At 41.9% G+C, this 15313-nt stretch overlaps 1 protein-coding gene across 1 annotated transcript in view; it reads right to left on the bottom strand.

The window, feature by feature from the left end:
• The window catches only part of L3MBTL4 (L3MBTL histone methyl-lysine binding protein 4), a 292044-nt gene extending 277459 nt beyond the window's left edge, over positions 1–14585 (bottom strand). The window contains exons 1-2 of the mRNA XM_059893784.1: positions 14559–14585; positions 14001–14055 (exon numbers count right to left, since the gene is read on the bottom strand). Coding sequence (XP_059749767.1) covers positions 14001–14055; positions 14559–14585 — 82 coding nt within the window. The remainder of the gene's footprint in view (positions 1–14000; positions 14056–14558) is intronic.
• Positions 14586–15313: the final 728 nt, after the last annotated feature.

Raw genomic sequence — 15313 nt, 5'->3', positions numbered from 1 at the left:
CCTGTGAATACCATGCTATCAGTCATCAAATTAACATCCGTCTGTATGAGTTGGCAATATCCTCTTCATAAAATGATTAACTACATATTTCCCTTGACCTTTGCTTCTCTGTATCCTAGAGACATCTCCTGTAATCTGGTGAATATAATAGAGCTCCAGTTGTTACTGCTACTTTCATTAATTTAATTAATTCTCTCGATCAGGATTTAGAGTTTCCTCTACTCGACATCTCCTGCTGGACTTCAATCATGGACATACTTAAAATATTATTCAAGATTGTTTAGGGACTTCCCTGGTGGCGGAGTGGTTAAGAATCTGCCTGCTAATGCAGGCGATACGGGTTCAAGCCCTGGTCAGGGAAGATCCCACGTGCTGTAGAGCAGCTAAGCCGGTGCACCACAACTACTGAAGCCTGCGTGCCCTAAAGCCCGAGCGTCGCAACTACTGAGCCCACGTGCCACAACTACTGAAGCCCGTGCGCCTAGAGCCCGTGCTCCGCAACTAGAGAAGTCACTGCAATGAGAAGCCCATGCACCGCAACAAAGAGTAGCCCCTGCTCACCACAACCAGAGAAAGCCCTCGCACAGCAACAAAGACCCAATGTAGCGCCCCCCAAAAAAAGAGACTGTTTGTTCTCTTGACACTGAAAGTGTTTAAAATAAATTATTTCCCAAATCATATCTTAACCTCACAGCTTGCTAACCTTTCAAAACACTAATCATTCTCAGGGAATGTAAGTTTAAAATCCATGAAGCAACACTGAATTTCAGTTCACTAGCAGACCATTTGGGGCAAAATAGAGTACTTTTACTAGTTGAATGATAAATTAGCACTGTTTAAAGAAAATTTTTAATGTAAAAACATCTAAAACGGTTTTGTGAAATTAAATTCCTGAAAAGCATATTCAAAGCAGCAGCAAAGATTTCATTAGTCCCCATCGGCCTCTTTGCCGCTGAGCTCTTTAGGACTCTTTTGTTAATGAGAGCCCCTTGGTCCTGACTAGAATATTAATGCTGTGTACGTGCAACAGGAAAGTGCCGTAACTGTAGACCTCATGACTAAAAAACCCTAAAATAAAGGAGCTCAATAATGGTGCCATTCCCTTAGCAACAGGTACACAATAATTCCCACTTCCTGCAAGGAAGCTCAAAGTGATTCTGCAACTTAGAACCTGTGGGGGCAGAATAACAGCCCCCGAAGATGTCCCTACCTTAACCCCCAGAAACTGTGAACATGTTATGTTATACGGCAAAAGTGATTTTGCTGCTGTGATTAAGCTTCTTGAGATGGGGAGATCATCTTGGCTTATCCATGTGGGTCCAATATAATCACAGGGGTCCCTGAAAGTGCAGACGTTTTCCTGGCTGTGGTCAGAGGAAGATGTGACTGTGACAGAAAAACCCGAGAGATGCTCCTTTGCTGGCTTTGAAGACAGAGGAAGGGGCCATGAGCCAAGGAGTGCAGGTGACCCGTAGAAGCTGGAAAAGGCAGGAAACAGTTCCTCCCCTTGAGCCTCTGGAAGGGACGCAGCCCTGCCCACTGACTTTAGCGCAGTGGGACCCATGTCAGGCTTCTAACCCGAGGAACCAGAAGATAACAAACTTCTGCTGTTGGAACTGCTAAGTCATGGTTACAGGAAACTAACACTGAACTGTAATCAGGAATAATTGATATTTAGTAAACTGTTCAAACTCACTACCAAAAAGTTTCTAAATGCTCAACAAATGGATCAAATAATCATATTTCATTAGCCTGAAAAATAAGAAGGAATCCACAAATAATAAAACAGCTTAGGACAAGAGGTATCACATAGTGTTTACTGTATTCTCTGATTTGAACTGAGGTTCACTGTATAAAATACAGAAATTACAAAAGAACTTTAAAAACACATCCATAGCTAATATTTTCCTGTCCCATTAAGCTGATGCTTGGGAAACTAATTTATAACAGCACATGTTGTCTACAAAAATCTTGCACTGTCCTAGCGTTTTCTGTACAGAAAGCTTATGATGTTAACTCTCCAAAATAGTTTTAAATACAGTCATAAAGCTTCGGGCTGGGAGGTATCTAATAAATCAGCTAATCATTCTAAATATGAAAGAAGTGATTTCCCCAACGTTTAGTTTTGGCATAAATGTCTTATTTCACGGCTCCATCACTCTGATAAGCCATAAATGTGCACTAATTTAAATAGCTGGTTTCAATTCCCAAGGTTCCTTTCTGTGCTTTAAAAATCATCAATAAAATATAGCTTCCTTGTCAAACTACATCCTGAATTATTGAATTCAGACTTGCTATTATAAAAAATTAATTATGACAACGACTATCAGCGAAAACTAATTTCTCCTAAGATACCAAGCCCTGTGAAGACAATTACAGATAATTAAAAGTACAGAGAAAACGGCCAACCATAGGCTCATCTCGGTAGAACACTTTTCAACACACAGCAAAATTAAAATGCCAGTGTCATAAACTTCTAAAACCTGGCTTTCTATATAGCTTTATGCTTAATTGCATAAAGCAACATATGCAACATCTCCATCACAGAGACCGATACATTCCGGGTAGAAAGTGCGCGCCCAGAGTTCTGTGCGGGGTCCTGGCCCCGGTTTGGGGGGCTCCGTCCGGGACCCTCGCTGGCCTCTCCTCCTCTCCCCATGGCGGGGCGGGTGTCCTCAGCCTTCTGTTCGACGTGCTCCCCAGAGAGGTCTCCCTGCGCTCACAGGTTCACCGCTACCTACACACCTGACGATCCCTCCCACCCCTCTCACCAGCCCCCTGCAATGTTCCGCAGACCCTCAGCCTCCACACGAAAGCCCAGCCTCGTCCCTCGAGTGCAACCCCCGTGTTCCTAAGGTCAGTGAACAGCATCCACACTGGATCTGGCGGTGGCTCCTCCAGCCCCTGAAGTCAGCCCCCCACCAGTCCCAAGGCTCCTCCCTCTGGGATCTAAGGAGTCTTCTTGGCCTGTGAGAGCCCAGCAGGCCTGTCTCGTGGGCACCCAGCTCCCTCCACCCCCTCCTCTGCCCACACGCACTCCAGCCCTCTCCAGGGACAGCCCAAGTCCCGACGTGCACATGGCGCAGCACAGCACCCACGGCCCTTCCCCACCGGCCCCCCCAGCTCTTGGCCTCATCAACCACTTTCTCTAGTCACTTCTGTAAACACGTATGGAGGACCCACTACGTGCTGGGCTCTATGGACATGACCGTGGACAGGCATGAGGCCTCACTCTCAAGCTTTAAAACCTAATGGAGAAATAATCCAAAATACAATTATGAACCAAGTGCTTTTACAGAACATAGGGCCTTGAGAGCACAGAACTGACCGCCCGGCCTAGTCCAGGAGATCAGGGGAAGCCTTCCTGACACGCGGCTCAAAAGCCCAAACCCAAGGGTCAGCGGGCATTAGCAACACATGGACACAATGATCAGGCCAAAGGCGGCCCTAGAGGGACAGGCAGGGAGCACAGCGGGCGTAGGGCACTGCGGCGGCACCCCAGGAAACAGGGCCAGCGCTGCCAGAGCATGAGGGGTGAGGGGGCACACGGCTGAGACCAGGCCGAGGAGGGGAAAGGGCAGAGTCTGTGTGTGTGAGGCCTCGGCAGGGTCTGCCCCGGATCCTATCCTCCAGGCAACAGGAGGCATCTGAAAGGTTTCAAGCAAAGCAGGGGGGACGTGTGGGCAGGATGAGGTGGGTCAGGTCATCTCGAGCGCAGGTCTGAGGACATCGGTGGGGACGTCCAGGCGACGGATGACAGCATGGATGCAGGCGGATTTCCCCTGGGCATCACAACTTGGGGCTTTACGTTGAAATGCAAGGGAGGGAGGGGCGGGGGGAAGAGTAAGGGTTCCCAGTTAAGGAAGATGAAAAGAGTAGCAGACTGGAGAAATATTCCAGAGGCAGAAGCCACCGCCCTGCTGGCAGAGAGCTCACTGGAAGTGAAAAGAACAAGGCATCGAGGGGGCTGCCCGGGTCGGCGTGGGCACCTGACGGGCAGGCCAGCCATCCAGCTAGTGAGCGTGTTCATCCCACGCTGGGTGTGGGCTCTGCCAAGACGAGAATGACTTTAAATCAAATGTAAGATCCCTTTATCCCCAAATAATTGCACGGTCAAGTTTTCTGAAAGTTTGTCTATTTCTATAACCCTATATGCCTTCTAGATCTGCCCAACTTACTGAAGACCAAACCCAATGCTGTATCATGTCCCCAGGCTCTGCATTCCCATTAGAACAGTCACAAAATATTGGCCAAAATCTTCTGTTTTTATTGATAGTGCTTTTCCAAAAAATTATTTTCTACACATTGCTACATCTCAAGGAGACTTTGCAGGAAAAGCTTGGGAGAACCATGTTGTGCTATTTCCAGCTATGTAACAGAAGAAAAGCCAGAGGAGTTTTTAAAGGTTTAAACTTCATATCCGTCTATTCCTTAAAAAAATAAGTTCATCCTTAAGTAGGATAAAGACAATTTTTTTTTAAAGAGTGCTTCACCTAATGCTAATTCTCTAGAGTAAATAATTTTAAAACAGTCCTTTAGGAATCTCCTAAGCAAAATATGAGCCTATACAAAAAGAACCTGAAATTACTAAGACTAATACATAAATTCCCGATTTAAGCTGTTCAAGAAGAATACATTTGTTGAGTATTTACCAAGAGCCAAACACACTCTATAAACATTTTCTCATTTAATCCTGACAATTTTATGGGGTAAGAGGTATTACTATTCCCATTTCACAGGGAAGAAAATTGAGGCTTAGAGAAGTTAAATAACTTGTTGGAAGTCACACATGGTTAAGTGGCAAAACCAAAACTCAAAAGAGGTCTGTCTGAGTCGAACCACACATTCTGCATTTCCTTTCATATAATCAAAAGAAGTCATTTTTCAGAAAGAACAACTACAAGTTTGGACTTCTAAATATAACATTTATGCTGGGCTCCAGGCAAAACCGTGGCTGAGTATCCAGGCCCAGGCCATCTGCCCATAGCTGCCTGCCTGTCTGCGTCGGGCTTGAACATCAGGGAAGCCTGTGGGCTGCGCTGCGGTGTCTGCACTAGGAATGAGGAGCTTTCTTAGAGGAAATCTTTTTTTTTTTAAATAGGGTTCAATTATGCATATGGAAATCAGTAGAAAATTGACTCCAGTCATGAACATTCCAGGTGAACCTCTAAGAAATTCATCTATGCTATAAAGTGAGCCACCACACAAATACAGCTTTGCACTTGAGCGCGACAACAATCAATAAGTTTAGCAAAACAACAAGAGTACGTCACCAATTCCTATCTCTCCCTGGCTTTTGAGAGAAATCCACCAGTGTTCTCCGGGGGCCCCAGCATCAGACCCACGTTGGTCCCAGGCATCCAGACTCAAAACACAACAGTCATGTTAACTCTCCCCTGGGCTTCACGACTCTGGGACTGGTACCCACATGCAGTGGAGGAGGGTCGGCAGCAGGGTCTGGGGGGATGAGGCTTCACAGCTGAATTTAGGTCCGAAGTGGGCGGCGACTGAGGAAATGCCACATGCACAGGGGGCAGGGTGGGACCGCTCAGGCGACTTCTGACAGCTCACTGACCCCCGACGCGCAGGAGCCCTGGCCACCACCCCCCAATGCGCCGTCGCCGTGAAGGGGGGATGGCCACCGGGGACCAGGAGCGGGAGCCCACGCTCAACCGCCTCACCCGTCTTTTCCCTGTTTCCACCTCAGGGCTGCTCCTGGCCTCCTCTTCCAGGCGGGCCACGTGCCTCCCTCCTCCTCCTGGCCGTCTCCTTCCCTTCTCCTTCCCCCGTCTGTCCCTCCCTCCCCTTCTGAACAACTCCGTCCTAAAGCCATTACGTGGGCACAGGGGAGGCATGGGGGAGCACTGGGTGGGAGAGGGGAGCTCAGCACACAGACCTCCACCACGGGGTGGAGTGGGGGGGAGAGTCACCACCGAGGGGGTGGGTGGGAGAATCCCAAACAAAGTGTTGAGGGCACACCCAGGAGGATGACCCCGAGTGGGGAGTCGGGCCCTGAGTGGGGCAAGGAGGGCACCCCTGGAAGGGCCGCCTGGTGCAGAGCATCGGGCCTGAAGCCTGATGCGCATGAGGAAGGTGTCCCACACCCTCACCCCCGCAGAGGCTGCTGGCCCGGCATCTGGGGATGCAGCCCGGAGGGCGGGGCCTGAGTCCGGGAGGGGTCGGCGGCAGCGAGGAGAGGACGAGAATACAGAGGAGGGTGAGCGAATAGGCAAACACACAGGGTAACAGCAGCCGCATTGCTCGCTGTCAAAAACCGAGAATCAAATATTTAAATGCGGAAAACTAGAGTGAATCCTGTGGGATCAGGTTGGAATTGGAGGTATCACTGTGAATGCAGGGATTTCAGTATACAGAGATAGACTGACATATAAAACTCAACATTGCTAGAAAGCGTGTGTATGTACATATGCGCAGTGCATAAACTGCGTGTAAATAAACGCACAAACAGATGTTACTCAGGGAGTAACAGAGACACATCACAAAGACACCAAAACCAACTTGCAGGGGTCCCTACTGACCAAACTGGGGTCCGTTTGAGCACCAAAATAACAGAAATTGATTTAAATTCAGTGAATAAAATAAGGAGCCATAAGTCCACATTAAAATAAATAAATAGGGACTTCCCTGGTGGTCCAGTGGGAAGCATAAATAATCTGAAGGCTCCTCAGCAAGTTCTCTACTGAAGTGAAAGTTTAGGACGGTGTCTGCTTTCATAGACTATTAAAGGATTCACAGAATTAAAGAATTTTTTTCAATACATATAATTGATAAAAGTTTATTATCAAGAAACTTCAGTAGGTTTTTAAAAAGACTGTTCTGGTTTTACAATACTGAAAGATGACAATCCAAGACAGGACATATACAAAAAAGGATAATTAAAATATTAAGTACCATCTAAATTAAAAGACCATATACAAAAATAAACTCAAAATGGTTTAAAGACCTTAATATAAGACATGACATCATAAAACTCCTGAAGAGAACGTAAGCAAAACATTCTCGGACGTAAATCATAGCAATATCTTCTTAGATCGGTCTCCCAAAGCAAAAGAAATAAAAGCCAAATAAATAAATAAATAAACAAACAAACAAGCAAGTGGGACCTAATCAAACTTAAAAGCTTTGGCAAAGCAAAGGAAATCACCAACAAAACACAAAAAACCTCTTCAGAACGGGAGAAAATACTTGCAAATCATGAGACTGTCAAGGGGTTAATATCTAAAATATACAAACAGCTCATACAACTCAATACCAAAAAAACCAAACAACCCAATCAAAAAATGGGCAGAAGACCTAAATAGACATTTCTCCAGAGAAGACATACAGATGGCCAACAAGCACATGAAAAGATGCTCAACATCACTAATTACTAGAGAAATGCAAATCAAAACTACAATGAGGTATCACCTCACACCAGTCAGAATGGCCATCATCAAAAAGTCTACAAATAAATGCTGGAGAGGGTGTGGAGAAAAGGGAACCCTCTGGTGGGAATGTAAACTAGTGCAACCACTATGGAAAACAGTATGGAGGTTCCTTAAAAAACTCAAAATAGTGTTATCATATGATTCAGCAATACCAATCCTGGGCATATATCCAGAAAAGATGAAAACTATAATTCGAAAAGATACATGCACTCCAATGTTCATAACAGCTCTATTTACAATAGCCAAGACATGGAAGCAACCTAAGTGCCCATCGACAGATGAATGGATAAAGAAGATGTGGTATGTATATACAATGGAATATTACTCAGCCATAAAAAAAGAATGAAATAATGCCATCTGCAGTAATGTGGATGAAGCTAGAGAATATCTACTAAGTGAAGTAAGTCTTACAGAGAAAGACAAATATCATATGATATCACTTATATGTGGAATCTAAAAAATAATACAAATGAATCTATATGCAAAAGAGGAACAGACTCAGACACAGAAAACAAACTTATGGTTACCAAAGGGGAAAGAGCAGGGAGGGGTAAATTAGGAGTATGGGATTAACATATACACAGAACTATACATAAAATAGATAAGCAACAAGGATTTACTGTATAGCACAGGGAACTGTGTTCAATATCTTGCACTAACCTATAATGGAAAAGAATCTGAAAAATATATATGTATATAACTGAATCACTTTGCTGTATACCTGAAACTAACACAATATAATAAATCAACTATACTTCAATTAAAAAATAAATAAATAAATAACATAATTCAACATGGCCCATACAAACTGTCTTTATAAGACAGGCTTTGTGAACATGGTCCTTGCCCTATCTTGTACTTTATACAGTTTCATTCATTGTATCATCTACTGACTGACTCCAGGAAGAAAACAAATATGTTCTTTTCCTTTGCGAGAGTATATACATACACACCGCCACTCATCCATCCAGAAGGGACAGAACACTAGAGGAGAGGTCTGGCAACTTAATCAGTTAAATTCAAAGATTAGCTCATTTGTAAACTAGTATCAACAGCAAATAAATTACTTGAAAGCATATACTGAGAACTACTTGTTACAGAGGAGTACTTTTGTTGCAGCGCATGTGGATGCTTCAGTTATTGATGTTTCCCCCCAAAAGTTCATTAGTTAGAAAGAAGTCCCCTGCTCATCCTCCAGTGACGGTTTCATGGCTCAATGAAAATGCAGTTCTTTAGGTTCAAATACCTGAATGCCTGAATATTTAACTGCGTATTTAATGACTGTAAATGCCATCCAAAGATAAGAATCTTCTAAATTAAAATTGATTTGGTTTTCACTTTTCTGATGTTGATATGCTTTCTTAGGTAGAGAATTACCGTGGTGGAAATGAACAGATCTCGCACAACGTTTAAAAAATGCAGACATTAGTTCCACTGGCATGTAAGTATTTTGCAAGAAAGCACCTCTGTGTGTACACCCAGGAAGCAGACCAGTTACTCTAACAGAAGACTGCAGGGATAATGCTCAAGGGGTCCTCTGAATCTTTCAGAGTTACTTAATTAGCCACATCCCCCAGCATAGAAACTACTCCCTGAAGTAGTTAAGCACTTTTAGAAGCTGTGTTAATTCTTCTTCAGGCCATTGAGCTAATTAATACTTGAGAGTTTTAGTAAATCATTACTTCAGCATACTAAACAACACTTCCTATGGGCTGGATTGGACCTGATTAGATGTCTTTTTAAAAGATGCTAACTTAAGTGAGAGATACAGCATCACGTAAAAAATTTCTTCAAACCAAATGCCCTAGGATATGCCGAGAGAAAATAGAATAGGGAGAAAAACACAAAATAAGGGAAGTAGGGGAGAGACTGGGTTTTGAAGGAGCCGGCTACTTGGTTCAGGCCCGAGGAAAAATCCTCCAGGCAGAAGGAACGGTTCTTCAGACAGCACGGTCTAGACGGCAGGTTCTGTTCAGCCGAGGAAACCAACGACTGCGGGTGGTGGCACGTGATGGGCAAGTGCAGATGGTGAGAAGCCTCGAATGCTACTCTACAGAAAGGACCCAAGGCCCTCTACTAACAGGATCTCAGCTCAGTTTCAGTTGGTTAGAGAGGGTACAAGGAGTGAACAACAGAAAAATGACCAGAGGCAGCTCTAAGTTGGAGGACATGACTTGAGAGAAATCAAGAAGGATGAGTAGAGAAAGGGTGGTGACCGTATGGCCAGGCTCCAGGGTGCGTGAGAGGGAGGAATCCAGGGTGCGTCCAGGATCTGGACTGACTGCAGGTGGACGACGGTGCTGCAGGAGGAGGGGCTGCAGCAGAAGCAGGCTGACCATCAGGGGACCAAGATGGGTTCATTTTTAACAACTAAGTGAAATCCAAAGAGTAAGAAAAGTAAGAGCATGAAAGCGTCCACTGATTTGGGACGTCCCTGGTTCCACTCAACCCACAAAATGTTAACCGCCATCCCCGAGGCCCTGGTGAGCTAAGCAAGAGCAGCTTCAGGGGAGTGGCAGGGTGTAGGTGCCCGAGGGTGGACACGGGATGATGAGTGGTGGCCAGGGAGAAAATACTGGAGCCCTCAAGAAACCTGGATGCTACTGGCCAGCTCGGGCCATGAGAGACCAACATGAGAGACTTGAAAGTAAAAGAGATCTGTGTGCAGTGATGCTGCAAAGGGATGTTCTGGACTGGATCTTGGAAGAGGAAAAGGACATTAGTAGAAAAACTAGTGAAATTTGAATAAAGTCTGCAGTTTAGTGACCATGGACGTACCAATATTAATCTCTTAGTTCTGACAAATGTCCTGAGGTCATGTAAGATACTAACCTCAGAAGATAGTGGGCGAAGCATATACAGGACTATCCCTGTACTACATTTGCAACTTTTCTCTAAATCTAGTTAATCCAAAATAAAAAGTTTACTTACAAAAAAAGAAACAAATCTAAGAACAGATATGCCAACAATACTACCCACAAATGGAAGTTTTTAGTGTTCAGGAATTTCTGAATTTATTTTTTTAATATTTGGCTGACTCTAACATGATTACTAATTGTAAAAATAATACTTGGAAAACGTAGAAAATATACTTTTTATCTCACAGCTTGAGAAATAACGATTTTTAACACCTTTTTTCTCATTTATAGATATGAGATTTTTTTTTAAACCATCACTGAGACTAATCCCTCCTGGTGGGGGGGTGGGGTCCCCTTAATATTTTATCATAAGCTTTCCCTTCCATATAATTTAAAGTTCTTCAAGTCATTTACATGACTACACAACTGTCTACACACAATTGTACCACAATGTTTTACCTATTCCACATTTGTTGGACATTTAGATTATTTCCAACTTTTCTCCATTTATAAATAGTACCATGAGTATCATATGCATAAATTAAATGCTCATGCTTATTTCATTAAGTAATTCCAAAAAGTGGAGTCCCTGAGTTGAAGGAAATGTTGACTTAACATTTTAAATAAATACTATCAATGTGCCCCCCAAAACGACAGAGCCAACTTATACTCCCAGAAGCAATATACAGAGAGCCTATTTCCCTGACCCACCAGCAAGGGGGCATTAGCACTTTGTTGACTGTTTGTTAATTTGGTAGGTTAAAAAATGTTCATCGTTGCTTTTAAATTTGTCTTTCTTTGTTTTCTAGTGAGACTGAATATATTTAAACATATTTGCTTTTTAGCTACTTTCATTTCCTCTTCCATGAATTACTTAGTTCCTAATGCCTTTTGCCAGTTTTTGCACTGATATTTTAGTGTATCTGATTATTTTTTCTAATTCCTTTATCTATTTTGGACTTTCTGCAAGTTGTAGTTGTGGTAAATACTTGCCAGTTTGTTATTTCCGTTTTAATTTTGTTTATTATGAGGTTCTTTGGTGTACACAGTTTAATTTGGATGTATATATATCTCATATTCCTTTATAATTTCTTCTACTGTTTTTACGATTATAAAGACCTCACAGTCCTAACATTAAGCCAAAGAATAATTAGCATTAGTTTAAAAGAGCACTTAAAATTACGAAGGGAAAAAGCCAGATCACTTGTCCAACTGAAGAAATCAGTTGTTTTTATTTTGGAGACTTCAAATGTAGAGGTCTGGGATTATATAGTGATTGACAATACTAATTCTATAATCTCCATCATACATAATTATTAATAAATAATTCTTACCGAGACAAGTCTTCTCTTAAGGGTGTCTAAGACAGTTGGTAAATTTTTTGAATAATATAGGAATAATATAGCTGAGAGTTTCCAAAAGAACCGGAAAATTAATCTCATGGCATGACTATGTCAAGAAAAATTAAGTGCAGCCAGTCCCCAAGGACACAGAGGGCCATATGAGACACCCTTAATACTTTAACTATTAGCAGTTACTCTTCCCATCCCACTTCTAAGCAAGATTCCAGTTTTCTCTACCTTGGTCTTAATAGCTACAGAGAAGGGGAAATGATAAAATAGAAAGACCACAGGTAAAGTAGAAAGACCACAGGCTTTAGAACTTGCTAGATGTGGGCTCAAACCCTAGATCCACCAGTAACTAGTTAGTTTTACCCTAAGTAAGTCAAATGGCCCCTCAAAGCTTCATCATCTGTAACACAGAGGTCAAGGTTAGTGACAGAGATTGGGCATTCAATAAATTAGTTTGTAGTGATTTCCAAAGAAATGCCTTGCTTGTGGTAAAATCACTACAGAAATTGTTTATTTTTCAATACAATTTTCTGTTCACATATAAATATGTATGAGTACACAGTTTTTGTTTTTCTTTTGTTACTATTTTTAAGGCCTAAGGTAAGTGACTCAATCTATTTTGTTTAGCAAGCAGCCTACAGAAAAGATTAAACTATTTCCAGGAACTATAGGAGGAAGATCCCCATTATAATACTAAGATAGGCAATTTAGGGAATAGTTTCCTTTATCGCATTAAAAGTAGTAAAAATATAAATCCTCAAAAGCCCCTCAAATAATTCAACTTGTATTCAACGAGCAGTTTGCAGCATCTGTATACACAAACCAAATCTCATCCTTCTTCTAAACATTTAGCTATGTTCCACAGCTGGGGAAAACAGCAATGACACCAGCGTCAGATTTGGAGAAGAATAAGCCACAGGATGACACTTTGGGGAATGGACCACTAACTACAAAATAAGTCTGGCAAAGGAAGAACAACAGCAAAAAGCTATTTCCTAGTAAAACTGAAAAACTACTTAAGATAAACATGTAACTGGCTACAATGAAAACTATAAATACTAAATTACTAAAAAAATCTTAGTTTTGAGGACTGAATATTTTTAATTTGTTGGCTTAAGTCTGCTTTTCTTTTCCCAGAATAAATGCTTCAACCGTGGAATAAGAGAATCTAAAACAATTTACATTAGTGTGGAAAATATAGCTGCAGGGGAGAGACAACAACATAATAAATCACAACCTCTCTCTGAGAAGAAATAAAATTGTTTTAAAAAAACCCCTGCTGTTGGGGCCAGGTACAGTCCAAATTTATTTCTAGAATTCCAGTGTTGCATAACTGGAGTGTATTTCAATGAAACTGAACATCAAGTTACATAACTGTCAAATTACTGTATTCTATTTTGCTTTTTCAGCAAAGAACATGATGGGACTTGGGGTGACAGCAAAAGAAGAAAAGAAATTTAAAGCAGTATATTTTGCTTCTGATAGAAAACAACTTTTATTTTTAAAAATCATTTAGGTAGAAGATCACAAATTTTCAATATTGCGTGCCAAGACTAAGCATTATATATGGTCTTTAAAAACCTCAATACTTGTTTGTCATTTTTTAAGATATTTTCAGTTGTTTCCATTATTGGAGAGAAAGAAACTTAAATACTTATGGTACTTTAAAAGTTCATTAGAGGAGAATTATCAAATTTACATGCTTCTTTCCCACCAGGAGTAGCACAAATGTTGGACATTCAACTATATTTTACAGAAAATTTAATAACAGCTGCCTGCTTGTATAGCAGTAATCACAATATATATGGAATATATATTCCAGGGAAATAGCATCTGCATTTGCTGATTTAAATTTAAAACATCAGAGAATTAGTTGAATATTAAAAAGCTGTTATCTAAAACCTACAGATGTATTAAAAACCATAATGAGGGACATTTATCTTGGAGCAAATGTACAACCTCCTGTAAAACATGACTTCAATAGAAGAGTACGAATGCCATCATTACAAGATTAAACCAATCCAGGAAAAGCTTAAACAAAGAATTATAAACAAACTAAGCAGCATCATTTGTTTTCTTGTTCACAGGGAAAGTTTACAAATCAGTTCTTTTTTCAAAGGCAAATAAATGAGTTAAGAGCTTCAGATTTTCTTGATACACATATTTGAAAGTCTTAGATGACACTGATGAAGTCTACAGGGGAGCATGTGACACTGTCAACAAGCGATACTGTAATTATAGATTTAAATTAATAAACCTAAACCAACTGTAGCTATCTAATAAAAATGTCACTTAAAAGTAATTCATTATAAAGCAAAACTGTAAAGGGTGGTGACAATTACCGTGACTCAGAGGGGTCACACCATCCCTGGGCTTCTTTTCTTCTTCAGCTTGCTCCTAGAACACAGAAAATGTGGTTTAGACCCTGTTTCTGGGTAATTGTTTGAAACACTGAAAATTGACTTTTCTGTTTGCTGGAAGCCAAGCCACGAAGAGCGCTGCGAATGGAAGGGACCTACATCAGCAGCCAGCGCCCGGCGGCAGGGGGAGGGGGGAGGGGGGGTGCCACACCACCACCCATTCAGACATAGGAGGAACCCTTTGTTATTGTCTTAATTCTCTGTTGGCTCAAATATGACAGAAAGGAAGGTTCAAAGGCAGGCTGAGGGAAGAAGGGCGTCCCCTGCCCCCGCCAAGCCCTCCATCCTCCCCTGGCTTTCGGCCTGCCGGCACCTGCTACAGCTTATGAGGCTCAGTTAAGGTCCAAGTTTAGCCCAACCAACCCTCACAGGATGGACAAATGCCTTCAAAGATCCCTGCGAAGAAACCACAAACACAAGCGACCCTGAGAAGGCAAAGCTTCTGTCCACGGAGCCAGCAGTGCATCAGGCCAGGCTCACAGCAACTCCTGGAGGAAAGTCGACCATTTAGCGAAGACTAAGAGAATCACTTCTTTTTTGAAAGATACTCCAAGAGCATTTGTCCAGATATGGGTCTCACTTACATAGTTTTGTGGCCATAAAAAAATGTATGCCCCCTATAAAAAAAACTCATAATAATTTTACACTTAAAAGTTGAGGGACAGAGTTTCCCAATTTTAAGATCTTTCAAATTAAGAGTGTCAGCGGGCTTTCAACTCACTTATGGAAGTATAAATATGCAATACTTTTGAATAGTTTCCAAGACAAACTGATTGTCATCCAAGAAGATGAAAATCAGCAGCTGAATTACACAAAACCTTTGCATAATTGATGGATGATGCTGATAAAAAAAGTATCAGGATTCAGTAAGTTTGGTCAACAATCATTTCCTACAGTTTATTCCTGTAATTTTGGGGACATATCTTTTCTTTTTTCATTCTTTCACATTTTATTCTTTATTTTTTAACATCTTTATTGGAGTATAATTGCTTTACAATGGTGTGCTAGTTGCTGCTGTACCACAAAGTGAATCAGCTATACGTATACATATATCCCCATATCCCCTCCCTCTTGCGTCTCCCTCCCACCCTCCCTATCCCACCCCTCTAGGTGGTCACAAAGCACCGAGCTGATCTCCCTGTGCTATGCGGCTGCTTCCCACTAGCTAGCTATTTTACATCTGGTAGTGTATATATGTCCATGCCACTCTCTCACTTCGTCCCAGCTTACCCTTC

This window comes from Balaenoptera ricei, chromosome 14 (assembly GCF_028023285.1).
Source record: "Balaenoptera ricei isolate mBalRic1 chromosome 14, mBalRic1.hap2, whole genome shotgun sequence".
In the NCBI taxonomy this organism is placed as follows: Eukaryota; Metazoa; Chordata; class Mammalia; order Artiodactyla; family Balaenopteridae; genus Balaenoptera; species Balaenoptera ricei.
The sequence above is the reverse complement of the archived record's forward strand: the minus strand, read 5'-3'. Positions and strand labels throughout refer to the sequence as shown.